Source organism: Dermacentor andersoni, chromosome 10 (assembly GCF_023375885.2).
Source record: "Dermacentor andersoni chromosome 10, qqDerAnde1_hic_scaffold, whole genome shotgun sequence".
In the NCBI taxonomy this organism is placed as follows: Eukaryota; Metazoa; Arthropoda; class Arachnida; order Ixodida; family Ixodidae; genus Dermacentor; species Dermacentor andersoni.
This window is the reverse complement of record NC_092823.1, coordinates 94,039,462-94,067,336: the sequence shown is the minus strand read 5'-3', so window position 1 is coordinate 94,067,336 and position 27,875 is coordinate 94,039,462. Positions and strand designations below refer to the sequence as shown.

At 43.1% G+C, this 27,875-nt stretch overlaps 1 protein-coding gene across 2 annotated transcripts in view; it reads right to left on the bottom strand.

Annotated features, from left to right (window-relative positions):
• Nucleotides 1-1,862: 1,862 nt before the first annotated feature.
• LOC126544383 (TBC1 domain family member 15-like) overlaps nt 1,863-27,875 on the bottom strand; it is an 85,925-nt gene continuing 59,912 nt past the window's right edge. The window contains exons 8-16 of one of the 2 annotated variants that reach the window (XM_055062545.1): nt 26,591-26,694; nt 25,732-25,826; nt 24,934-25,050; nt 23,309-23,409; nt 19,967-20,066; nt 19,239-19,336; nt 18,745-18,861; nt 14,017-14,409; nt 1,863-6,387 (exon numbers count right to left, since the gene is read on the bottom strand). In XM_055062545.1, the coding sequence (XP_054918520.1) occupies nt 14,083-14,409; nt 18,745-18,861; nt 19,239-19,336; nt 19,967-20,066; nt 23,309-23,409; nt 24,934-25,050; nt 25,732-25,826; nt 26,591-26,694 (1,059 nt within the window). In that variant the 3' untranslated portion in view covers nt 1,863-6,387; nt 14,017-14,082. The remainder of the gene's footprint in view (nt 6,388-14,016; nt 14,410-18,744; nt 18,862-19,238; nt 19,337-19,966; nt 20,067-23,308; nt 23,410-24,933; nt 25,051-25,731; nt 25,827-26,590; nt 26,695-27,875) is intronic. The other variant, XM_055062546.1, reaches the window with a different exon arrangement.

Here is a 27,875-nt window from a genome sequence, read left to right as displayed (position 1 = left end):
ATTTAGAACGACAGTATCAAGCTTACAACTCCGTAGCTCAGCAATTAAAAAAGATACCGCAATTCTAATAACTGCGTTTGTTAATACATCTAAAGCGGACAAAAATGATATATTAAACACACCCGTAAAATTTATTGTCACGTTGTAGTGACGGTCAAGAATACAGTAGCAAAACTTAACGACGAAAGCAGTCACCGGAGCAAGATTAAAAAGCGCACGTGTCGATAGTACTAATTGGTGACTAGCACTTTTGCAAAACTCTTGTAAACATATTGTAACAGATCCCCATAAGCTAAATTATACTAGATTAATCCACTTTAGTTGCTCTAACGGATACAGTTCACAAAACGGTGATATTTATACTTTTTTGTGTAGAGCTATGAATTTGTAAACTTCCTACTTATATTTTTTAGAACTTGCCATCTTTCAGCAATTTTCATAATATTGAGGCCCTAAATTAAAACACTGCTTCCTAGAGTGACATAGAATTTCACTATTTCTCCCTGAAACGCAACACAATTCATTCAAATCTCTCCTGCGTTCATTTCCGAAAAACCTTCCAGCATTTTACATGTATTGGGCAATAAGCAGCATCAGAGTTAGCCCTTCCCCTTACGATAAAAGCTGAAATACCAATTATTGTTGGCACCAGCATTTTTATTTAGGCATGCCTACTAAAAAAAATACGGAAACAAAAAGAAAGCCTATTCGAAAACAAAAGGTGCATCTGAAGCTGCTTAACTCCGTGACAAAAGTAGAGTTCCGCTGCAAATTTTTGTTGTAGTAAACATGATACTTTGAATTTTACGAGTTTAGTGCCTTTCATTTATTTTTTTACACAATTGGTAGTCCAAGGTCATAAATCTAGCTACTCCAACATGTGACCATTATTTTAGCTACATCTCTCAAACTATTTCAATCAAATCGGTCAAGCAGTCGCCTGACTGTGGCACTTGCAAATGAATGTACTGATATGGCTACTTTTTCACAACATCGATCGCATTAAAATAAACAACCTAGTAACCCAACAGCTTTGCTTAATATCATAAGAAAATGCATATTTATTGGATTTAAGAGGCAAGATCCCTGCACATCTAGTCACACATAAAGTACTTTGCATAAGAATGCAAAATTTAAACATGCAAGTAGCATATCAAAACTAAAGATGGTTTGGACAGCCCAGACGGCCAATTTTCTGACATCAGTGGTGACAACAGAACAGGGATGCGCCAGGAAACACATTAGTAGAGACATCTCGAAACAGTGAGTGCAAGATGCAACGAATATTCTAACATGGTAAAGGAAATAAAATTATCAGATTGCATTAGAACATTGCTCTCAAAACCTTTGCGCCAGCAGGTCCGTTGAACACGGCCGCCCATACTTGTCAACTATGAATGACCATGCAGAATGAATTACAATTCATTCACTCAAGCCTTCATTCCCGATGATGTCCTGTGTACGATAAAGTGTAAGACGGCTAGACGAATGGAATGACCATACAAAAGTCATGCGCATTTATTTTTCACATAGCTTTGCAACATGTTGGCACGAGAGCCTCCCCCCCTCACCCCGTGCTGAGATCACGAGCAACAAATGAGGGGTGGTCAGTAGAAATCAGCTCGAGGGCATGGATCATAAGGTACCAGCATGCTACCATCTTCCCCACCACAGGGGTGAGGGAAAGCACGAAGTTACACTAATGATTCGGGAGTGCTAACGTCAATCTTGAAAAGTCATTTGCAGAAAACCAACACAATTACCAGATTTTAAGTGCTCAGGACAAAAGTGCCTGTTATTATAATGTCCGAGATTCATGCACGGTTCAAGTTACGCTATAAAGGAACCAAGTGCAAAGGATGTTGAATACACATGCTATTTATTTTGATATATAGTGTAAAATACATTCTTGCATAGCTCTTTGATCTGGAGGCAAAACGATGCACATTCCAAGAACGAGCAACAGTCTTTTAAAGACCATGTAGAATCGCATACAGTACAAAACCCAGCTTGAAACACAAGCATCAGCCAGTATGATGTGCTTGACAAATAGCACAAACAGAAAATGAAAACATATGGTTAATCCACCACTATTTCATAGGACCTGACACAATATAGAGATGTCAGGTTAAAAGAGAATGATTAGACTGCTCATTTACTCACTCAGTCAGTCCGTCATAACCAAAGAGTTGACAAGCCATTCTGACAAGGTATCCATACCAAAAAACGGGTGGAGGCGTCTCCCACACCAGTGCTTGTGACGTCGTACATATTACAGCATTTTCTCATTGCTAGTTAATTGCATGTCAATGAAGGATATTGGAAAGAGTTCAATGTAAATGTAAACGTGGCTTCACAACTTCAGAACATTTTCACACAGCCTCCTTAGCCGCCAATGAAAAGTTCAAGAATGTGAATTTTGTCCTCCAATTTCTTCATTATTAGCCCATTTTCCATCAAAAGAATGCAAATAATGTTTTGATGTAATGCTCTACCAATTCGAACATTTTCTCTTTTCTTTGGTGTCCTTAATCATGCCATGCGTCAATCTGACGAAAAATTACATTTTAGCTTTTTTGTGTCACCATAAATGCATTTCAACTGAGCAACAATATGGCAACCGCTCGTACCACCTGGGTTTGCATATAATTTTAGTGCATTTCACAGCATGTTATATCACCGACTTAGTCGAACCTTTGTCACTGATGCTGTGAATCTCACATTAGAATCTAAGGGCTTTAAAACAGTGTGAAGCTGCTGCCATATTGTAGTTACAGATTGGCTGTTCTTGCAGGAAGCTCACTTCTTGTGGTGAAGCTCATGGTAAACCTGCAATATTAGTTTACACCGGCCATACATGTTACGGCGGTGGTGGCACAGGCTTGAAATCATTGCCACATTTACAGCCTCGCAAGGTTACCATGGTACATGCGCCCACTGCCGAAAGTCGAGTGTCCGACCATACAGTGTGCGATGAACCTTCCACAATGTGACAGTGTTTGCTTTAGCGAAGCCACCAGATTCCTTGCTGCCTTCCACGTTCAAGGAACTGAGTATGCCATCTCCTTCACGCATGTGTCCAGCTCTTGTTGTTGCCCATGTGTACCATTCCCACTGCTTCATGATGACACAAATAGCCCCGTCCCTCTTCCCCAGCCTAGAGTAGCAGGCCAGAGCAAGTTATAGCTCAGGCCGACCTCTCTGCCTTTCTGTAAATAAATTTCTCTCTCTCTCTCTACAGTGCCGTAGACTAACACTGGAGGCCATGCTCAGCATAATCTAACTAAGGCCAGCCACCACAAGGCGGCGCTACTACTAACTATACATGGGTAGGACATTAGGCAATGCAATAAGAGCTTGGTGGCACAACCCACCGCCCCGTCCCAAAGGGGATGCTCATAGCATCTGTCCATCCATCCATTAAGAAGCCTATATGATCTTGTAGGCTCCCTACTACAAATAGGCATGGGACAGACATTTCAACTTTTACTGGTGGTTCTTGCAAGCCATATGACATAAAAAACAACAATGAATTGGTTCCAACTTACATCGATGTTAAACTAACTGCAATTTCTACAAGCCCAGAGATACTCTTCCAAAATGCTTTAACATCAACATATCATGTGCCCTAACACACTCCCACTTTTACTGTCTTTGAGGACACTTCTGCTGGACATAATACATCAGTATTTTGTTAAAACAGAGTGCTTTTAGATGCAATTCTTGTACCTCTATGTCGTTATTGTTCTTGCCTACTGGGATAGCTTATTCGTAAGATTGGAGAAGGCTATATTAATGCAGTGTCCACATTTTCTTTTTTTTTAAATAATTTTCCTAAAAGCTGAAATAAACACACTTATTTTGTTGTCAGTGCACATAATACACCATGTTTTCAGAACAATTTTTAATTGAGGGATATTGTGTTATCTTCAATCACATTATAACCAACCCTACCTAACATTAGGTATTCAACAACTGCTGGGTTTCATTTTTTTGTCACCATCAAGGTCATATAAACTGCGCACAGAAGTTTTATGCGTTTGTCATTTCTGCACAAGCCCAAATAACATCCCTTTCCAATCAGTATTAATGGCAAGATCTGTTTCGAGGAACATGCCTAATGAGTCGTGTTTTACTATTCAGCTACCACTATGTTACCATCAATATCTTACAAACAAGACAAAATTTTGAATTTTACATTTGAAGCCGGTTTTGTCCAAGCAGTCATACTCATGTCAATTATCATTTTGTCCCTGACACCCCTACTCAGAATGAGAGCTCTCCATGTCATCAAGAGCATAAGGTGCAAGGTATGATGGCAGCTCATTCCACACAAATTATTGATCTCCAGAAAAAATTCTAAGTGAAGCACCCCAGACAGGTTCTACAAACATAACAATACTGAACGAGCAAACGGTGTGTACATATTGAGCAACAAAAATTTTCACTGCACATGCATGAACATGTGAAAACATGGATTGGAAAACTGTATTTTGTGTGAAGGTAAATCCATGTAGGTTTCCGAGAAGTAAAGCTTCGCAGTTGATGCCAAATTTGTCATCGTTCCGTCACTGCTGCTGTATAGTCGCATCTTACCAACAGGGCTAACCAAAAGGCTAGCAGATGGTGGCAAGTAAAGGATGAATTGACAGCTGTAAGCACAGGTGCATCGGTTGAACACATGTGTCTTGCACAAATTATCAAGATGGAAGATTCCTTAAAAGAGACACTGGAACATCCGCAGGACTTCATGAGCACAAAGCTACAGAGCATCTGCTAAACACTTCCTTTAGCTTGCATTGATTACACTGATATTCTTGCATTAACTGATGTTCTAGCCAAAACGGCTATGGACAGATAGAGTTAATTTGTAGAAACTATGCCTTGTGACTGAATAAAAAGCTTTCTTAAATTTCGACTTCTGTATTATATTTTATGAACCTTACCTCACCTTATAGATTTACACTCCACTCACTCGATCATATACTAAAAACAAACGATAGATACAAATGTTCAACGATTCTACAATAAAGAGAACTAGAAATAGACAGACACAGAAAAGCAAGTAGATACGGTAGCATACAAAAAAGTGTTTGCCACAAACATCAACCACATTGAATAGCTATGCTATGACAAGAATAAAATACATTGGAATAATGCTGACCAAGAAGGAGTGCACAAATGCATAACATACAGTACAATGACTCACTGTGGAATATTCCAACAAAGCAAGAATCTCATAATCAAGTTTAAGAGCAACACATTAACTGCACATGTTGCATGTATCAGTCTGGCCAGGCCTCAAACCTCCAATGCTAATTGATGTTACCCATATTCAGACAGCCACACATAAAAACAATTGCAGCCATGTGCTGCGGCACTAACGATCATGTAGACAGAGGCCCACAATAGTACTCGCAAAATATATTTTTTTCTTTTGAATAACTTACAAGGAAGAACAATGCCCAGCACAAAGCACAAGCTTCACCAATATGTAAATTACACAACTAAAAAACGCTACAAGAAAATGCGGGAATGCGATACAGAGAGCAAAAAGAACCTGCTGTTTGGTAGTACAAATAATATATATATCTATTTATATAGAGACCACGAAATATATATAATGGGACATGCACTAATACACAAGATATTGTACACTATAGCATCTTTGTACATCATCACTATTTATTACAAACAGCACTGCCAAATGGACTGCCTGCAAAAAGCACAAGCTTGTAAACTAACGCTGAGAACCTGAAAATGAAAATCTCAAGCTCTATCGATACTGAGAACTAATGACATATCAATGCAATTTGTCCAAAGTCAGATCTCTTAACTACACACATTGAAAAAAAAATTTTTTTTAGCGGTAAAGTGACAAATTGAACAAACTATAAGTGAACATTGCTAATGCAAAGATACACATTAACTAACTTGATTGTTTAATAGAGAACATACTATTCTCATTCAAAAACACAGCAGCTTTTTCTTTCTTGCGTGATTGTGTAACAAAATTGCCAATTTAAAAATTGCTTCGTCGCTTGCTAAAGCTTCCAAAGGTTGAGGTCCATGCATAACTATGGAGATGTCTTCATGTGAAGTAATCAAATATGGTTAACTGAAGCCTGCGCACAAATTACTCGCCAGAGAAGGCAAACAGTACTGGTGGTACTGTTTGATGTCTTGATGGTACTTGAGGCCAGAAACTACACAGTGTCCACAGCACACATCCTGGGCCACAATATACGCTTTTGAGGACACTATCACAAACTATTCCTGGCAGACTCAGTGAACTGTACAAAAAGAGATACGTCGCTGTCATACGATTGGCTGCACTCTGCACTCCTGGCTACTCGGATGTCTTCGTGGAGAGCTCTTGGCTAGGAGCTAGAACAGAAGCACATAATGAGAGCCATCATTATTAAATTACTTGGGTAGTATTCAAAGTGCGCACTGGAGCAGCACGGGAAAATTACACTTTTCTTGTTGCCTCAGACACACACCTGGCAAAATGCATCACATGTGCTGCTACGTGGCAGACTGCTGTGAATGTTATGAGCGAAACAGGTTTATATGAAATATTCAGTGGTTACAAATTTTTTTTTTTCAGGGGCACCAATATTCAAAGAAGTTTGCTTCCACAGTGATATCAAGAAAATGAGCAAACATGATTGGCTGGCTCAATACAGTCGACTCTCGTTACAACAGACCCTGATAATCAGATAAAAAATGTCTGTTTTATCCGTAATATCCGTAAAGTCCTAAATCTCCAAAAGGCCTCGCATTCAAAACCTTGGTCGCGATGTGTAACAACGTTATTGCAAAGAGTGACAAACATCCAAAGTAAAAAACCAGCAAACAAAGTCGTAGTATTGCCTAAAGGCAAACCACAGTCTGCGATGGCAAATTAGTATACAGCTATGCAACAATAGTAGTTCTGTTGTCCGTATAAAGTTGTGAAGATTAGCTTACTAATGCTCCTGTCAAGCGGGCAAGTTAAGTGCACTTACGGGGAGTGCACTTCGGGACATTGAGTGACACTTTAGGCTACACAGTGCTGAACGGGAAAAGAGAGTGCACTCGCACTAAGAAAAATGGCAACAGACTAAAACCATGTTTTTTGAAGATGTAGATTAAAATTTTAAAAATTCTAAAATGCAATTTCTTTTGTTATATTATAAATAAAAACAATCGTAATCTACATTTACTCAACAAAAAACGAAAGTATCTTTATCAGAGTGTTGCAAGTCAAGGCCGGCCTAGACGAATGCCTAGCCAATCCAGAACGATATGGTGGAGTACGACGAGGCGGCATTTGATCCTGCTAGAACAGAATATCAGCAAGTTATGCTCCGATTATTTTGTTAAAAGTTGTTCAACAGCTAGAATTCACTTGTGTTCTTTTTCTATGCATTACCTTTTGTACTGTTGAAACCGCTGGCGGCGACGCTACGTACTCGACCAGCAAAGTGCGTCCTGTGAAAACACTCTGACCAGAGTGCTCTTCAGCGAGTACACTCAGCTTGCGACGTTTAGATTTGGGAAAGTGCACTTAAAACCGAGTGCACTCTCCATAAATGCACTTAACTTGCCCGCTTGACAGGGGTATAAATTAGCAAGCACCGTGTCACACACGCACAGGTAAACATGAACACATCTCACTCTATGAGCACGGAAAGTCACTGTCAGAACGTTGGAGTGAGCAAGTGGGGCAGCGACCGCGAGCGAATTGATTCGTGCTGTCTATCGCTTCAACGCGAACTAAACGTTGAAAGAACAATGCATACGAAGCGAACACTAGCCGCACTTTGTCCACATCGCAGATCACTTTCTCAAGATACGACGCCTGTGCGGGCACGCGCTTTGTCCACATCGCAGATCACTTTAAAGATACGAGGCCTGTGCGGGCACGCACTTTGTCCACATCGCAGGTTGCTTTCAAGATACTGCGCACATGCGGCCGCACCGTTAACAGCAGCTACTGGCGTAGAACCCCTCTCTTTCCCCCCTCCATGCCTTGCATGGGGAGTGGTTTTGCCCCACTTTCCTCCTTCCCTCGTGCACACCATATTGAGCTGTGGTCATTGGCTTAGTTGCTAATTAGTTGCCAGCCCGTGTTGACCTGGCATAAATCCGTTTTACACGCTCGATTTTGACAAAAATCCGCTGTAGCCGATCGTCTGTTGTAGCGCAGTCCGTTAAAAGTGAACTTCACTGCATTAATAAAATAGGTAGAGCAAACTAAGGCTGAAATGTGGTCCTTTGTATCAGAAAGTCTGCTGTACGCAGGTCCATTGTAACGAGCGCAGACTGTATACAAATTCTTTTTGAGTTCAATGGCTGTGTATTTGCAACTGCATTCCTAGGTTGCCACAGACTAAAACAGCACGCAATTCATGTAACTAATACCAAGAGGCCCCATTTCAGTATTATACACTCGGACGCCTTTCTCTGTATTGCTGTACAATGTTGTGTAAAATGTATAAAACACTACTGTCACTGAAGACAATGGTCAAGTGTGATGTGGCCTTCGAGATTCTCTGCATGCTTCCAATTGTGGCGGCCATGTAGTGTGCCACTCCTCACTGTTTACTTGGTAATGGCATGCATTACAGACCACAGGCAAGGACGGTTACAGAGCACAATTATGTGTGGCATAGTAGTTTAAACAATTGAGACAGTCATCTGGAAGTGCTGGTGAAAAGGCTCTTTAAGGGGGGATGAGGGGATCGGAACTAACTTTCTCATTTTTTATCTTAGAGTGATGAAATTTGGCATACAGGTTCGAAATAGCATCAAACAGACAGCTGCAAAGTTTCACAATCATATCTTCAGTAGTTTTTATTTTATCATTATTTATATATTGCTCACATGTTGCTTGCTCGTGGAAAGCCTAGCGTGACAGCAAAATGGGTTATGGGTCTGTAAATGTTTTTAATAGTTACTAAGAAGTATAGTCTAAGTCAAGATTCTCTTAATTTCTTTTTAAATTTCTCTGCTCTTCTTCTAAACGATATAGTATGCACCTTCTCTTTATGTTTAGAATGTATCATGCTCCAATTATTGTGTAATAAAAAAATGGTGAGCCTAAATGGTAAATCTGAGACTGTCTTGACATAAGGCACACTTCACCAATTGCAGCAAAACAAACAGGATTAAAATCCGTGCTCCCATTGCCGTGCTATGCTTTCCACGAGCGAGGTGATAAGCTCAAAACAAACTTTTGAGAAAACAAGCCTCAAAGTTCCATACTGGCACACACTGTCTAGAATGCTCCTGCATTGTAGAATTTGGTGTCCTTGGCAGCAGGTGACTTCTTAGCCCTCTGTCCTTTCAGGAGATGGACTTTGTGTGCCTTCTTCATTCGCTGGGAGTCTTTCTCGACAGCCCGCTGAAGAGAGAGGGCACCAGGGCGCAGGCCCAATGTTGTGCACAGGTCTGAATAAGCTTTCAGACTGCCCGAGTTGTACTTTGAAATTGCCTCGTGCACTGCTGTTTCCACAGCAAACAGTGAGGCATGCTGGTCTTTTGATACTAGTGACCATATCACTGAATGGAGACTCTCAGCCGCGTTTTGAGTTTTGCCTCCTCTGCACCGGGCCAGCAACTGAGGGTCTGAGAGGCGCTGGTACACAGGCAGGAGTGCTTCAGCAACTTTAGCTGAAAGCTTGTACTTGTGAGCTGGTGCTGGCTGCCCTTCTGCCTCAGCTGACCGGTGGTTGCACCAGCTAAGGGGGCCAGGGGGACACAGCTCATGATGGGGCTCATCATCTGTTGATGTGATGTGGTAGTACGTTGCCATTACTGCCCTTTGCATTTCCTCGACTTCCGAGTGGTTCCGCAGAGCAAGGCCATAGTAGTTTGTCAGTTTTTTGATGAGCTGCTGTGTCAGGCCCCCCTTTCCACCTAGTGGCTCTCCTTTCTTTGCCTTGGCCACCAAAGAGCGAAGTGCAGCCCCCATTCGTTTTTTAACATGATTTATGCAGTCCTCTTTAGATAGCTGCACAAAACCATAAACTTCTTCATCACATAGAGTGCGAAACATGCGGCTGTCCCCGTCACAAACTATGTTTGTGTAACGTAGATCATTTCTGCTCAAGGAGCGCCTGAAGAGCTGTAGTGCAGCCTCAACCTCCATTCTTCCAGAATTCACATCAGTGTTTTTCTGGCACTGGTGTTGCTGCTTCCATTCAGCATAGTTGGGGTCACTTTCTGCTGGCTGTCGGCTGCACCCAAGGCAGAAGTTGGACAGAACTATGCAGTCCAACACAAGCCCTGTATGGAAATCAATTATACAGCCTACGCCGGTATGGGAGCTGTGGCCGCGTGTCAACCATGTGCCATCATACACTACTGTAATGTTCTTTGAAAATGTTGTCTCCATTTCAGTGTACACCTTTTTCACTGCCTCTACAGCATCTGTGAAGATGTTGTGTGCAGCTGCCGCTGCGGCAGGCTTGAAAGTCTTTTTGAGGTGCCCATCATATGTTTTGTGGTGTAACCCACGATGCGAGACATTCATGGTGGCCCAGAAGTCATTAAGAGCAGTTGGTCCTTTCCCAATGCTCTTTATTGCTTGCATAGCTCTGATGTTGACCTCGAAAGCTCTAGAGCCGCTCTTCCTTTGTGAGGACCACTCAGACTGTAGGGTACTACCACAGGAAATGCATGAAAGTACCATCTTCACAGCTAGTCCCAGTTCAGTCTCGCGGTGCACTGCTAGGCCGGGCTGCTGACAAGTTGGGCAAAGCGGGGAACCAATCAGCGAGTTCAAAGCAGCAACTTGAACAAGCATAAACTCCTCTTCTGGAGGTGCGGGAATGGCATTTTCCTGTGAGCCAGTCAGCCCGAACTTGCGCTCCGTTGCTGAAACCGCGCGAAGCGATTCGCGAACTCTCGACGCTTGCAGTTCTGCAGTTTCCGCGGACACAAATCGTGTTTCCAGGTGAGCTTGAATAGTGCGACGTTCACTGGGCGAACAGTCAACACTGCGATGAGCGGCAAGGTCGGCCGCCGGCGCATCCGCGGCAGCGAGCGTGCGCCCGCGTTGCAGCTCCGTCGAAGCGCCGGAACTCGTCGATGGCATGGGACTGCCTTCACTGGCGGTTGTTGGCTGCGGAGACATCTCGGCGTTGAACGACACACCGCGGAAGCGCGTCTCCGATGCTCTGCAGTCGGGCGGCGATGACCGCTGCAAGCTCACTCCGTAATCTGTGCTGGACGAACTTGCGACGGGACGCTCGCGTACGGCGAGACTCACTGGCATGTCGATCGTCACCGGTGAAGTAACACTGCGCCCGCGCTTCGACGGCAAAAGATCATGGTTCGTCTCACTATCGCTGGCTGGTGCTCGACTCGGCGCAAGATCCCGCAGCACGTTGGGCGAGAGATCGCACAGCACGTTGGGCGCGTACTCCGCCGATTCTGAACGGACGCTCGGCTCGGCCGAACCACCTGCTGACAATCGCCGCTTCTTCCTTGCTGTGACGGGCTTGCGTTTCCGCTTCCCGTAGGCATGCTTCGTCCGGTACTTCTTTTCGAACGTGCGCGGATCCATTGCACGTGGCCGACGTCCTCGAAACACAAGAGAAGGAAAGTCCAGAAAGGCTTCCCAGCAGCGGACAAAAGCAGACGCTCCTTGCGCTCCTTGCCTCGGCCGCCATTATGGCGCGGCGTCGACCAATGAGGAGGCGCCTTACAACGAGCCGCGGCGCAGAGCCAATCGGGGCGCGGCAGCCATTGGCTGCTCCGTGCTGCCACTCTCCTGTTTTTCTTTTTTTGTGCGCTTGCTGGCTGGCAGGGAAGGAAGGGAAGGGCTGGGACAAAGAGTCAAAGAGTCGGGCTTTCCAACGATACCAAAATGGCGGCGCTCCGTGGCGGGAAAGCCGAGCAGTCGCGCGTTGAACTTCGCGGCTTTTTCGCGATTTCGGGCGGATTTGTGGACGCCGGCACCGACAAATATATTTATTTTAAGTGCTTAGAGTTTGTTTTTCGGTGAAATATTTCAGTACAAGATAGAAATGATGCTGTAGATTCTGAAAAGCGTACTTTTCAAAAATCGATTTTTTTCGCGAAAATCGCGATCTGATCCCCGCTTCCCCCCTTAAGTTAACCTGGCCTGCTAACAACCTTTATTAATTATACAGCAATCGTTCTTAAACAATGCCTTTTTTTGAAGCCCAGAATTATTGGTGCAGCATAAAAACCTAAAGGACAGAGGAACATTTGACAGGATGTCACCCCATACTTGCGATATAAATTCTGAAGGCACTCACTAGTAAAAAACATGAAGCAGAAAAGCACCTTAAAGACCTTGTTCGCATTGGCATTTTCAACATTCTTGGGTCAATACCGATGAAACTCACTACATATTGAGTGGTGCTGCATGTCACTTTCAAGTGCGCTCCACAAAGTTCTAGCTATACTAATTTTTCATGCATCTTTTGTGCTCAAAAAGATTCAATGCGGATGACGTTTGATGAAGATCAAAAGCACAGGTACGACACTGGTACTAGATATCACCAAGTTCCCAATACTCACCAGTTACCAATGTACTTTACTGTATGCTGTCCTAAGGCAAAGAAAAATGACATATTTGCCCTTATACAGAACAATGCAGAGAGGTCCTAAAGTTTTCATGCAAGCACTAACCCCCGTATTCAGAAATGGACCTTAACTTGAAACTATGACTCGACTTAGTCATGCCTGGCATGAGATAACACCTGACATGAACACACCGAAGGAAATGCAGTGAGCACTTTGGGGCCGATCACATCAGGCGTTATCTTGTGCCCGACTTGACCGAGTCAATCACGGTTTCAAGTTGAGGCGTATTCCTGAATACGGGAGTAAGACAGCAAGCAGTTACGAAAGGCAAGCTGTGAATCTGCTCTGCCAGAGTTCTTCCATCACTGCCTACATGCAGGATGTGATTAGCAGATTTGGGAAACATCAGTGCAGAATCAAATCAGTCTTTTACACAACTAGATAATGAGCCTAAGTGGAAACCTGAAAGTACCTTTGATTGAAAAAAGACAGAATAAAGTTGCAGCTGACCATACTGCATGGTACAAGCAACAAAGTGAGCGACTTCCTTTATGATTTTCAACGCACTGACAAAAAATGAAATATTAAAGCAGCTTATTAACTTGCTAGGAAAGTAGGTCTTTCAGCCAGATACTATATGTACATCTACTCTGTATCACATGGATTTAAGCAAGACAAGTGTAACAACAAAAATGATACATATGACAAATCAGCGCAGCTAAGTTATTTTTTTTTCTTGGGCTTTCCTTTCCAAGTAGTACAGTCAAACCCAGCTATACTGAATGACTGTCTATATTAAACAGGTGTAATATCCCCTTGGTTGGAAGTCCCCTGCAGAAGTATAGCACTGCACTATGCATACTATGTATAGCACAGTACTATGCATGGCATAGCATATAAACACCGTGCCACACTGCACCCCTGCAAGTGCGCTTCTCCAAGCGAGGCTGCAATAACTTCTCGAGTCACCAGAAATATTCTTGTTGAAAAAACGACACAGTTTTGGTAGATGCTGTCAAGGGATTGAATATGATGGGCAGTACGTGCCATTGAGGAAAATTGAGCAAGGTGTCTCAATATATGGTGGGCGTGCAGCAAAGGTCTTCATTGCGCTACGTAAAGCAGGACTTGCTTTAGTAGGCTTCACCGCATCACAGCCGTGCCATGCAGTGAAACATACCAACAGCTAGAAAACAACTAACGGCCATGCAGAGAAGCCTACCATCTGCGGCACTTCGTTAACGATGGGAGGATCGCCACATTGCTTCAAGAATGCGCAAAGCCTTCTGGTTCGATACAATCGCTCCATAAAAAATGAATAGCACCCACTCATTTCTCTGAATGGCTCTGCGCATAGGATTGGTAAATTCTTGCTTTGCATGCTCTCAGGAGACTGTCTGAAACGTGCATATTCAGATAAGCTCATCCACATCCCACACGTAACTCAACCACTGCGTTCGGCACACTTACATTCGAAAGCCTCCCTCCCCAGCCCAGCTGGGGCGTTAAGTCCCGCTACGTTCCGAAAGTGGTAGTTCAAAGGGAGAACTGCAGGTGGCGCTCGTACCTCGCCTCTACGTCACCGTCCGAGAGCACCTCCACTGAACTGGTGCTGCACGTCCGCTGCCCCCCGTGCAGGCTTGCCGGAGAGGTTGGTGCGTCCTTCTCGCCACAAAGGTTGACGTCGCCATTGGAGGCAACGCCACCGGTGTCGACGGACGAAGCACCATTGGCAATGCATATGCCCAGCGCCTCTTGAACCGATTCGGGAAGCTTCGTGGACCCCTTGAGCTGTTCTACAATCGCTTCCGCCGTGGAAAGGATAAGCTCCAGATCTATCCGATAGCACATGTCGTTGACATGCTGAAAGTGAAAATGCAGAAAGGAATCAAGTCAAATTATGAGCTTTGAAGTGACACTAACGAGAAAATTATCTGAGCTCTGGAGCTGCTAACCTTCAAATTTGAGAAACACACAGTGAAAGAGAAAAATAATAAAATTTGGTGAGAGCTGCTAAAAATTGTTTGACAATTCAATAAGCTTACTGTTTATAAAAGATTATTCAGTATGTTGACTATCTATAGAAGGTTCACAGTACTTGTTCAGTAGGAGTGCTGTGCACAGGCACCTTGCTCTCGATAGCCACAACAACCACCCACACCGCAGCAAGGAAAAATGTTTATAAAGCAAATTAAGTATAAGTTCAGTGATTCGTTTGCCATTATACAATTAAACCTCAAAATAATAATGTTGCTAAAATTGGCACTTGACTTCACTACATCGAAATTTTGTTACACAAAAATGCGATATTTTATGCAGATAAGTACAATTGCCAACTAATTTTTCTTAATGGAACACACAAAGGGTCATAAAGATTTCCGAATTATCAGGCAATTTTAAAAGACAAAACTTCAATGACAAAAAAAAAGTTTTCATTTTGTCGAATTTGAGATTCAGCGACCAAAGATAGAGTTCCATGTCGTTTTGACAATATCTTCACGTCGGTGGTACAAAGCAAAGCCTCTGAAGCTGTGACTTCCGCTACGTCGCCGCAACCTGTATGTATCGCGTCATCCACAGTGGTACAATGCTATCAATGAACCCCTACTCCCACAGTCCAACCACTGCAGCATCAAAACCCGCCAAAAGGTAGCTGCAAAGAAAGGTCCGCTTTAAAACGGCATGAAAGTGAGGAGAGTGGCAACGACCTGCAGTTCACAACAGCCATGCTTGTCAATTTGCAGCATTGCGCGCATGTGTCGTGTTCGAAAAATTGAGCAAGATCTGGTAAGGCGCTTAAAATTTTAGTGGCCATTGCACATTGTTTATAAGCAGGGTGTCAAATTGAGGCTGAACGGGAAGCCGGAAATTCACCCGAACCGGTATTTGTAAAACGTGCCTGAACCCGAACCCGAACCAAAGAAAATATTTATGGTTACCGGTTCGGTAAGAAACGCTTCAAACATATAGGTTGCAAATGGGTGGTCAAACTTAAGAAATTCTTTGAAATAATTTTAGCACTAGCGCATGCTATGACAACATCATTATGACTCACGAGTTGCGTTAGATGTGAGAATGGGTATAAACAGCAGGTATGTGCTGCTAACTATACAGCCACCTCGGCAGATACACTTTCACTTAGCTACTAATCCGTGCTAGATGTGTTCCGCAGCCGGAACATTGTTTTGGGGCACCACAGAATCACCTTTTTTTTTTTCAAGCTTCCCCTTCAGCGGTTAGGTGAGTTTGCTGCTATTACTAGGTAAACCACAAAACAGACATAGCAGGACACAAAGTCTGCAATAGAGATTGCATCCTCAAGAAGAGAAAATGGGAAAGCTAACTAGTTCACCAGTCAGCACAGCCACATGAGAATGACACTGTGGTCACTAATGGATGCAGTCCCTTCTCAGTGTGTGAGAACAGCTGTAAATGGCCCAGAAAATATGCATTTGTTGCGTGCCATTCCAGGTGACACATCAGCTCGGGCCGACATTCTAAACATATTGGCAGTTCCTGGTCGACAAATAATTTAATGATGGCCTAATGTTTGACAGCAATGGTGCCAATATGGGCAGTGGCATTCTTATTCCTGGCCCAATTATGGCCTAAGGTTAACAGCATGGCACGAAAATCGGCTGTGCCATTCTGATAGAGATCCTTCATTGGTCCGGATTACACATACAGTAAAGAATACTTACAGTGCCATTCAACAAGGCTGGAATTATTGGGCCGCATTTTTTACTTGCCAACATGGGTCCATAATTTGGCTTTAAGACAGCACTGGCCCATTATAAGCAAAATTTTTTTCATATACAGTTTTAAAGCTTTTCTGGTATGACTTAAAAAAAATTGTAAAAGCCACTCAGTGCCCATGTACGAAATAATGTAAACAAGCTTTTTGTTGCCAAACAGATTCCACAAAATCTTTTATTTAACTTTTTTAGAAATCGGGAAAACTTGATATTTTATTCAATATTGGATGGTTGTTTTTCTCAAATACTTGTATTTGCAATTCTAATAGAATTTTTAGCTAGCTAAACCAGTGTGTTGGAATGCAACGAAAACCAAAACAAAAAATGAAAAAAAAAAAACTATTCTTGCACGGAACAGAAACATAACCAAAAGGTTATTTATTATTTTCTTTCGGAGTGAAACTGAAATCTTTTTCATCAGTCTTCGGTTCGAGGGAAAAGTCAGCAATCCGAAACAACAGACTTAAGGCAACGTCAAGATTAGTAGGTATATCTCAGGCAGGGATAGTGCAAGCGATAGCCAGTTGAGCACTCCGCTAAGCTAGGTCTGTCACTCGGTGCACTTGTAGGTTGGCACAGTAGCAAAGCCCAGGGCTTGCACACTGATGAGCTTATCGTTTTTTTCTACGGGTAGAACACTTTGTTACCGAGTTTTATTGTTTGTTTGTATTCATGTAAGTTGATTTTATCGGAACAGCGGTTTCACATTTTCACGAGTAAACTCAATGACGTGCTGCTTCTGAGATCATGCTCAGTGCCTTCACTCAAGGCAGTGAGCATGGTCTCAGAGTTTATAAATGACTTATTGAGAAAAAGAAATACTGTGTGTTTATCATTACTTTGCTTTGAAAATTTTTGCATGCGAACCACAACTGTTATCAACCATCATGGATCATGTTATTTATTTCGTTCCAGAGCAGAACTGGAATGGAATGTATTTCAGTGAAACAAAAGAAAAGCAGAATGAAAAACATTTCATTCTGACACCCTGATTTAAACCGACACCCTGATTTAAACACCCTTACGCATTTAAGTTGTTTTGCCCATTCTCCCTATGGATGACAACAGAAAGAAACGCGGAAAAGAGGGAGGTTCCTTCGAAGCACAGCACTGCATGCCGCACACCCTTGTGATGACACTGCCTTAAATGACTGCATTGAGAGCTAACGTCCGATTTTTTGGACTCGTGTCCGTGTTGCGCACGCATGTATAATCAAAGAATACTATGTTGTCCCGTGATAACTGCCCCGTCTCAATCTTATTAGGCTTCACCGCAACACTTTGCGTATGCTTCACTGTGATATACTTCAGTACTGAGGCGAAACAGACTTTCGGAAACCAGCATTATGCAACACGGCGTGCTTCCTGAGCTTCCAAGACATTGGCGAGGTGGAGTTGGCACCATTGCTAACAGTGGCGAATCGTTTCAATGGAAAACATGGCACCAAACACAAAGAACCATGGTAGTGATCGTCGAAGTGGCTATACCTAGCGTTGCCGCGGTGGTGGCTACGACTTCCAGCAGACTTGCGTGCGAGAGCGCCAGTTAGAGGAGGTGAGATAATCAAAATGGCGGCAGTGGTGGATATGATTATTGGCATTTCGGACCTGCAGTCATGACAAAAAATTTGGAAAATCGCATGACGAAGGTTTTTTTTTTTTTTTGTCAGAAACTTCAGACGTTCTTATACGTTGACTCTGTGGGCTACGTGGCAGTGCCACAAAGGTGCCTGAATTACTGGGCATGTCCGAAAATTGGGCGTCCAGAAAATCGGTTGCCGGCTATGTGTATAGCTGCAAAACATTGAACTTCAGTTATATTTATGTAAAAAACATCGATTTCTGTCTCTCGTGCGCAAGAAAGCCCATTTCTTCCACCGCCTTAGAAATCCTGCACATGCGCCATGCAGACAAGTCGATGTCACTCTTCAGCATTTCACCAGAGGGCAGGATAAAGTTTACCGTGCTGAATGGGTTCGCAAAGTGGTTCAGTGTTGCGAATTAGTTTACAAACCATTATAAATTTTTATTTATCCAGAACGGAACCAGTACTTTCATCGGTTTGACACCCTAGTTTCTAGGATAGGTTTTATGCGCAAAATTGCAGTTTTGTCCGAAAGGTGAAACATCGATAGCAAGAGCAAAGTATTGCAAAACAGCCCGAAGTGAGGTTCGCAATTTAAGCGTTCACTTACATTCACGTCGGCACCTCATGCTGCAACAGTTCATGCAATGCTTTGCATTAGGTACATGTCAACTACAATTGGGTCTACCAATTTCTTTAGTGACTTTGGATAATATTTTTTCCACAGTTAGTATATTATTTCTAAATTTTTTTTGTAAACCTTATGAACAAGTTTCTACTGTACATCTGTTCATGTGTTTCATTCCGTGCCACTTGCTTACTAGCTAGTCACTAGTGAATCGAGTACTCCATACTTGCCTTGAGGATCTCATTGAGCCCGTAGTTATTCTCAATAAGCAGGTCCTTCTCATGGTCCAGGATGGCCACACAGAGGAGCAGGTGGAAGTTCTTACAGGGCAGATCTGTCCACAACACCTGTACAACAAGATGGTCGTCCAGTAATCATAGAGCAGCTCCCTCACCTGGCTTCGCATGAAGCCTAAGGTAACCACATCTACAGGTCGTAGCAACGAGCCATAAAAACAATACGTAGCAGAAGCACAGAGGGGATACAGCTACCAGTGTTGGTGAATACAGAAAGTTGTACTTCAGCACTACACTTTTCTGTATAATTTTTTTCTAAATTTATAAATGTGAACTGCTTTAACAGCGCAGGTCTAATATGAATCTCGCTATGTACTCAGGGAATTTAGATGTGATTTTCCTCAGTGTGTCCATCCTTGTGGTGTTATCTTAATGTCTGGCATTTAGAAATACACACTTGTCCTCATGTGGAGTGTGCGTCCACTCACCTCCCACAGCCTCATGATCTCCTCACACTTGAACTCGCGCTTGAAGAGAACCAGGAGCCAGCGGAAGCAGAAGTACAGGTTGCCAGACTCGTGCTCCTCTGAAAATGAGTACCGGGGTTGTTCCCAGAAAACACATTAACTTAGTTCAAGTCACCTCAATTTTATTCTGGTGTAACAAGCAAAAGATTACACAAAATCTTTAAATGAAAGGAAAGAACGATTAAATTAGCACAGAGATTAGCACAAAGCTACAAAAGCAACCCATACAGGTTTGTCCGTTGTTTTCTTTTAAGTGCGAAACTAGCATTCTGAGCAGCCTGGGTTGCTATTCTGGACAATTTCAAATCCCTCCATATTGTCAAATTCTGCCAGATTGGCATTTTGGAGCCAATAAGAGATGGCATAGCGAACCCGTGCACCAATGCAAAGATGACAAGATGGGTACCTTGATAATGTGGCAGTATTTGAGTGTCCAAAAGAAGCACCCTGGTAGGTTTTCTTCGCGGCCATATGCCCCTTTAAAGCAAACAATTATTGTTCCCCTTTCTAATATCTTCTCAATCTTCTGAGCTCCTGCAGTAATTTTCTTTATCTGTTTAGACCCGGAGCCAATGGCTATCAATGTGTATTCCAATGTGTATTAGCCAATGTGTATTCATGCGACTAATATGAACAGGCTGATCTGAAAACAGATCAGCCAGCACCCCAAATACAACACATGTACTAACCAAGGTAAATGGCCAGCTTAGGAACAGCCACGGCAAGGATGTCGTAGAGCTGCACCAACTGCTTCTTCATGCCGCTCTGGTCAATATCGAAGTTGGACACCTAGGTGAAAAAGTACAAATTGCACTGGCACACTAAATTGAGAAGCACCCCCATGCTGGCATGTTTTATTTTAAATTTCACTGACTGCAACAGCAAGTTATCATGCCTGTTTGAACGTCAGCAGCATAGCAGAACTGTTCAGCATCACACATCCTACGTCCTGAATTTGGCATCAGCCATTGAGGTACAAATGGTTCCTCTAGCTAATTTACAAACCCATCGTACTTAAATTTTGCACATAGATGGCATCTTGTGGTGCGTTTTATTTGATGTTACGGTATGTTTAAATGCAGTATAGTCGACATCCGTTAATTCAACCACACCATTATTTCAATTCAGTGGGACTCCTTTTACCACAAATCACACAAAAAATAGTTTGAAGAACGCTTCACTGCATGGCTTTGGAATCTTGCAAGAAAGCATTTTGCAGGTATCAATACACTATGAAAAAAGGGAATACAAAGAAAAAATAACCTAAACAGTGCAAAATCATGCACATGAATAGTGGTTACTTTTCAGCAGCTCCTAAACCAGTTAGTATGCAGTCCTCGCATAGTAGACTCATTGAGAGCAGCAAGGTCCTCTTGTCTGTCCATAGAATCGTCGTCATCAGAGTTCTCAGATGAGAACACATCAATTTCGCTTTCCATGCAAAACTCTACAGAGCTGCTGTCTAATGAGGAGTCATCAAAATACTTTCTTTTATGCACGCTTTCATTGTCTCATTTCGAGGAGGCAGCCATGCTTCATGTAGGGGTGTCAGAGGAGGCAATATAATGAAAAGCAAGACATGAAGAATAGCACAACATGGACAAGTGTGGCCATCTAGTGTCAGGAATCACACCTAGATGCAATAGGACGAGTTTAGTCATCATAGGTTCACTGTGTGACAAAAGTTTGTTCATGACGCCTATAGTTCTTATTGGTTACATTGGTACAAAATTTCATCACGACAAACTCGTCAACGGGAGATAAAGTTAGCAGTGTTATGCAGTGAAGCATACAAAGTAGGGAACGTGCCACTGTTATAGGACATACAACACGTTTCTTAATTTACATATTCACATGCACATCTCCAGTCACAGTATGAACAATGAGACATCTAATAATTTTACTGGCAGGCCTCCGGAAATTTAGATAGACCCCCCCCCTCTTATGTTGGCTTTAAATGTCCGCTTGATTTTTTGAATTTTTTTATTTTATCGCCTTCCTTTTTGCTAGCTTTCCCAAAACACTGATGGTTTTATTGTTTTTCTTTGCTTCTCGGTCCACAGCGAGTGTGCACACGTGAACTGAAGCAATGCATACTAGGCCCCATTAACAAGACATGCATGGTGGGCAAAACAATGGCTTAATTGCCACATAAACATCATAAACAGCTCTGAATGGCTGCCACCATGCTTATTTAGGATCTAGGTGCTCCTACTGTGACCAGAGACGGTGCATGCGTGCATGTATAATGCGTACTATGTCCCGTGACAGTGGTCCCTTTCACTAGTGGTATGCTTCACCGCACAACGCTGTTGTATTGCGGTGAAGCTGATTAGTATCATTATTTTCTAGCAAAGGCCGATTTAGAGATGGAAATAACAAAAGTTAGGGCCTATAGAAATGTATTGGCCCCTGCTGGGACCTTTGGTCGGGATCGAATGAACCCAAAAATGGAATTTACCGATGTTGAATTAACGGATGTCTACTGTACTAGCATGTTTCTTTCAAAAATAAACTACATGTTATCTGTGACTATGTGAAACAGAAATGTCTTAGTTAAATGAATGACAGCGCCATCTATCACTGTTCTGGCAAAGCATGGTACTCGCTAAAGAAGTAACAGACAGCTTTATAATATGTGTGATTCTATGAGTTTGTGGTCCACATAGCCAGATGTACGTTGCATGTTAACATAATAAGAAAGTTGCTAAATTTAGTGAGTTTTGAGTCACCTTAAAACAACTCTGCCTTTTTAAAGGCTTAGCAGCTTTTTTACTTTTATTGCCAGTTATTATTTCAAGCTGCATCATCAAAGTAATTGCTTTTTGGATCGTTGCTGAAGTCAACTGTAGATGCAGCTAAATCACGAGATTTTCAATGAGCATACACTACACTAGTGGAAGGAGCCATGTGAATAGTGGCATTTTCTAATAAAATGGTTTCCCACTTAGTCACTTGCACCAATGTATAGAATTAAACACTATGCAAATAGCTAGTAAAATGCCCTGGTAAAATTCTTTAAGACTCTGACCTAGCTGAAAGAATCAATCCCATTTTGTGGGACACGATGTGCCTTCATTTGGTGCTACTGCTAAAGACTTATCTAATAGCTTATCTAGTGAGTCAGCTGGGTGCATCAAAGCTACTTTTCTAGGAAAATACAATGAGCAAAACGAGAACAAGGTGAAAGCAGGAGCTAAAGTTTCGACAAGTGGACATGTCGAAACGCTGGCTCCTGCTTTCACCTTGTTCTCGTTTTGCTCATCGTCTTGAATTTCCATCTCCCACCTTCCCCGTGTTTTTCTAGGCAAAGCAATATCTTTAAATCTGATACTTCTTTAGGATATCAAGGTTATATGCTGCCTTTTTGCATTCTGACCGCTAACTAGCCGCAACAGGAGGCAATTTAAAGCTACAGTTTAAAACATGATAAGGACATCTAGAAAAGAGAAAGAAAAAAAAAGACATTAGTAAAATTTCAAGCAATTCATCATCACTTAGCGACTTATTACTAAATGCAGAGTGTATTGTGGCATGGCCTGGCAACATTTTCAAAGAAAATATTGCTAATGCTATGTCAACGCTGCTGTTTTCCAGTTTGTGGGTGTCTATGTGGTAGTTGGCTATAATGTTACGATAGGAGGCACCATTGTCTTATTGCTGAAAAAAAAATCTGCACATTTAATTTGGCCCCACTGATGATTACACATACTTCTAGGCATAAAACAAAGTTGAAATGTGTCTAGAAAAGTGAACGAAAATCCTAAATTGATTCCTAGCTAAGAAATTAAGCACAAAATGAAAATAAAGGCAAGAGAGACAACTTGCCCAGTCGTCTCTCTTGTTCTTTTCTTTTTTCGTGCTCAGTTTCTTAGCTATAAACGTACACCAGCTAGTCCAACAGCCCATTTTAACTAAGATTAATTGATTGAGCATTTGGCTTACAGTTGCATTAGAGCCTGAACATGGCCGTGGGCACAGCTGGCACCACTAAAACAGGGTTGACACATCCTCTATTTTTCTGTACTCACCACTCGTTTGATGAAGCCCACAAAACACCAGAAGGCGTCCTCCTCGTTGTCCACTACCATCAGAATAGGTGACAGCAGATCACTCATGCCCTGGACGTAGCCTGTGCATTGAAGACAGTAGGCAACATGATATCTGATGATTTATGGTTTTAGGAAATTAGCAGTGCTAGCACAAAACTAGTCAGAATGTACACAGTCCCTGAACCATAACTATTTGAAGATTTGAAGTTGAGAGCCTGACAAAATCGCATCTAGTTCGAAACCATAACGAAAAAAAAGAAATGATCGGTTTAGCTGGAAGGCAAAGCACAGGAAGTGACAGCAAGGCTTAGCGTTGCGCTCCAGCTTGTGGGGACGCTGGACTCTCCCTCACATCTCTCAATGCTATCCCTGCAATGGCTCGCATCTCTTGCCATCCGGCTGCCCCGCATAGCAAATGCAGTGAATGGAGTAGGTGTCGTAGCTGTGCATTACGAGATATGACGCAAGTGTTCCAGTGCTAGCAGTAACCGACAGCGTGGATACTTGGGTGCACGAGGAACTCGCTTCCTTCTCTTCAGATCGGAGCAAATTATCACTCATGAACTCACCGAGCGCTTGTCGGTGCACCCCGCAGAACCCGCCCACAGAGGGCTTCACGATTTCTCCAACCCACTTCAGTTTACAGGACTACACCCGCAAATGGGGTTAGGTGTTGGTGTTCAGAGAGGGGGCAAACGTATTCACTCGGTACCTTTGTGTGGCTTGTCAAACCTCCTCAATTCCTTACTGTGCTCCAGCTCTTGCGCAGAGTTCGGATAACTGGCATTATTGTATGAAGGTGCAATAAATGGCCTTTTTATGCTTGCACTACTGTGCGTTGTCATTCCTTTGTTGCCAGAGCCCTTTAGACTTAACAATTTCCTCATATGGTGTTCTAACAGCATGCAGATGCGACAATGGCATGATGCAGCACACAAGACAACTGCTGCTGTGCAGCAAGAACATGCAGATCATGTGGGTCACAACACCGGTGCGTTTGAATGCTGGCGGCGGCGTTACCGACGGTGCACCCGGTTGGTGCAGGAGATGAGGCCAACGAAAAACTTTGGTGTTTGCAAGCGCCCAATGAAAGGATCAGACAGATTTAGCTTGACGTTTGCTGTCAGTTCCACTCAGATCAGTGTAAGCAACATGGTGCGGCAGGCACACAGCTGCATGGCAGGAACACTAATGTGAGTGGTGTACACAACGCTCATGCCAGCAATGGAAGCCAGCGACACTGGACTTTGCTCCAACAGAACCAACTGAACGGCATGTGGTGGGTGCGTACACTTAGCTTTGTCACTTTTGCAGCTAAATGCACTGACCGTCTCTGGACACCCTCTAATTCTTGACACATAGACTGCATCAGCGCTGACAATGTGACAGCATGACAGCGCCGATGGCAACAGCACTTCGAGTGTCCAGATAATTGCTACCGCAAAAAAGCAAAACAGATAGCGACCAAGATGAAGAAACTATGAAAAAGTTTCAAGATTCCCAAACAAATTACAATCCATATTAAGCCATTCCCTGAGCAAAGCTACGCAACACATAGCAGCTACTAGATAAAAAATGTTTTTAAGAAAACCACGAACACTCACCCAAGTCAAAGTTGTACATGACATAGGTCATGAGGATATCGTTGAGCATCTCGATCTTGGCATTGTTCTCACCCTGGTAGAAGACATGCGTCCGGTCAGTCCGGCTCACATCTTTCTCTGCGATATATGAGACAATCACAGCACAGATCTCAGTATAGGACCTAGTGCTGAAGCTCATTCACAATAACCTGTTCTTTTTTCATCGACATGACTGACAGTGCCGGGTTACAATTCCCACCACGACTGGAAATTGAACCCAATGACCTTGTGCTCGGCAGCCGAAGGACACAGCCACTGAGCCACTGAGGCTGGTTCAGCATGCCCATCGCCATGTACACCTCCAGAGTACCGGATGTACAGGGCTTGCCTTATCAGTTTCATGTGCTGATCACAGATGGCAGCACCATATTATTGTGTTGGTAAAACAGGACAGACGAAACTTTTTTAAAGGGATAGTTCTAAATGGTGCACCCATCATGCGAATCCATATATGCATTGTGACACAAAGTGTATCATTTCTGTCTGCTGTGGCTACCGTGTTCTAGTGCAGACGGGCATATGCAAGATGACAGGCGCTACCGAGTTCAGGGTACAGTGCTCAAAACAGTATCCTGACCCCTCCAGAGCGCTAGTGTCACGTCTTGCGGCCAGCTGCTAAGCTCAAATGCACCTCTATTAACTCCATGCTGCACTGGTTGCGAGAAGCTCGTCAAGAGGCTTGCGTTAGTGTTACACATCAAAAGACTGGGTGCCAATCATAGCCATGCAATTGCATCAGGCAAGTACCCACACACTCACCTACGAGGTTCTTCCTTTCCCTGAAGTCGGCAAATCGCGACTCCTGGTCATCGCTAATGGACTTCCATTGAAGCTTCATTCGGTAATAGTAGTCCCTGATAGGTAGACACACACAGAGAAAAAAAAGAGCGTGTTAGTCATAGAAACAAAAGAGAAGCTGCAAAGATGTCATGACTGCTATGCTGAGGTTAGGCCTAGCAACATCAACTGAATTCATGTGCATGCTTTTTAGTGTTAACCTTCAACGTATTAGCTACTTATGTTTGCTGTTTACTCTATACTACCATTACTCCATCTCTCAATATTATGCTCATATTTTTCTGCTGCATTGCTTGTTGTGTGGTCGATACCTTCTTTTCAAGTTTCTTTGTTGTCTACCAAACTCTGGACCCATAGGATAGTATATACTGGCAGTAAACAAAAAAAGAATGGAATAAAAAAAAGATCGCAGGTAAAAATAAGTCCAGGCAATCACACTGACTCAAACTTTGCAAAATAGTTGACTCACAATGAGCTTGACAAGATTAGTTCCACAAATAAAATATGGTGCTGTGGCCCTTTTTAACAAAAGTTTCACATTAGCCAACGCAGTTCTTGTTCTGTAACCGAGGGATTTGATGGAACTACGTGTTGTCAGGATGGATCTCCATTGTAATTAATCTGAGATCCTGGTAGTCCCAAATTGGCTATGAGCTCAGCTGATCGTTCCAGAGTCCGCACACTTGTGCCTAGCTAGCTGATGATGGTTACTGGCATAGTAGTGGTGACAGTAGTGGTCCACCACTCATATGTCCGCATAATTATGGCAGTTCCCACCACTGGTGGGCCTCTGTGCAAGTGCTAGTCCGGAATTGCGTACTTGAGTTTCTTCCGGAGGGCCTCCCGTTCCTTGTAGGTCGAGTCGAAGGAGTAGTATCCGAGCAGGAAAGGCCACACCTCCCGCCTCAGGTCAGTGGCAATGCCCTGCAACACAGGGGAGGGCAAACAAAGTAAGTGGGCAACTACGTGCTCTTTAACAACTCAATGCTACATCGGGGGAGGGGGGCGGGGCTACAAGATCTAGACACAGTAGAAGAAGGTGCTAGATTAATTTTGACCACCTAGAGTTCTTTCAAGGGCCACTAAGTACCTTTCGAACACTGTAAAAAAAAAAAGCTTTTTTTTAGTGTGTTATCTCTGTTGGCGCTTCATCTTTTGAAAGCTATGAACCAACTAGCCCCCCAACGTGTTCTACTGTTCTACTACCACGAACATGTGAGCCATATCTCACTCTGCTGCAAGCAGCAAAGAACCTGCAATCTCACATAAAGAATGCTTGCTCTCCCTCGTGCAGATTTCAATGCTTTCCACCCTACGTCCCTTTCTGCAATGACATTACAGTGGGCATGACGGGCCCGCCGACACCGGCTGTTGGGAAATCGTATGTCTAGAAGCTATCAGCAAGCAAAACTTCATGCACACGTGCACATCCTTCTAGATGTTCTAGTAAATGGGCGAGCAGCAGTTGACACTTCCCAGCACACCTGTCACCGCTCCTTTTTTTTGCTTTCGGGCACTTCTGTTAACCTCTCGTAGCCTGAATTTATTGGCTCAAGAAAAACATTTGAGTTGCATTTAACAAACGCCTTTTGTGTGATGTTACAATATACAAAATTGGTGCCACACCAATTGCTACATCTGACTTAAATTTGTGGTCTCGTTGAAAAAAGAATAACTGAAACGAGGCTTCTAATACAAAAGAATGCCTTTGAACCTGTACATTTACGCACTGTACAATCTCTGAATTTGGCAGGCTAAACGTCTTGCATCTTACAGTAGCCTGTATACAGGCGGTAGTGCCGAGACGACTGCAATTTCTGCATCTGCAGGGAAAAAACCATGCGAGTTTCCTGGGAGCGCTTATCTCGTTGAAAAGTGCACGTGTGAAGCATTGTTTCCCGAGACAGAGGTGATGAAATGCAGACATGTTTTCATTGGATGGTTACAGGTGGTGCCAAAATCAAGTTTTCTCATGGCTAAGTGTCCATTTCAGATTCAGAGGCTCAGATTCGGTATGTCACAAAAATCACAACAGGCTAGAAGGGGATAAACACCAACCTCGAATGATTATTTTAAGTGCCTTGTGGAGCGAAGATAAAGGAAGA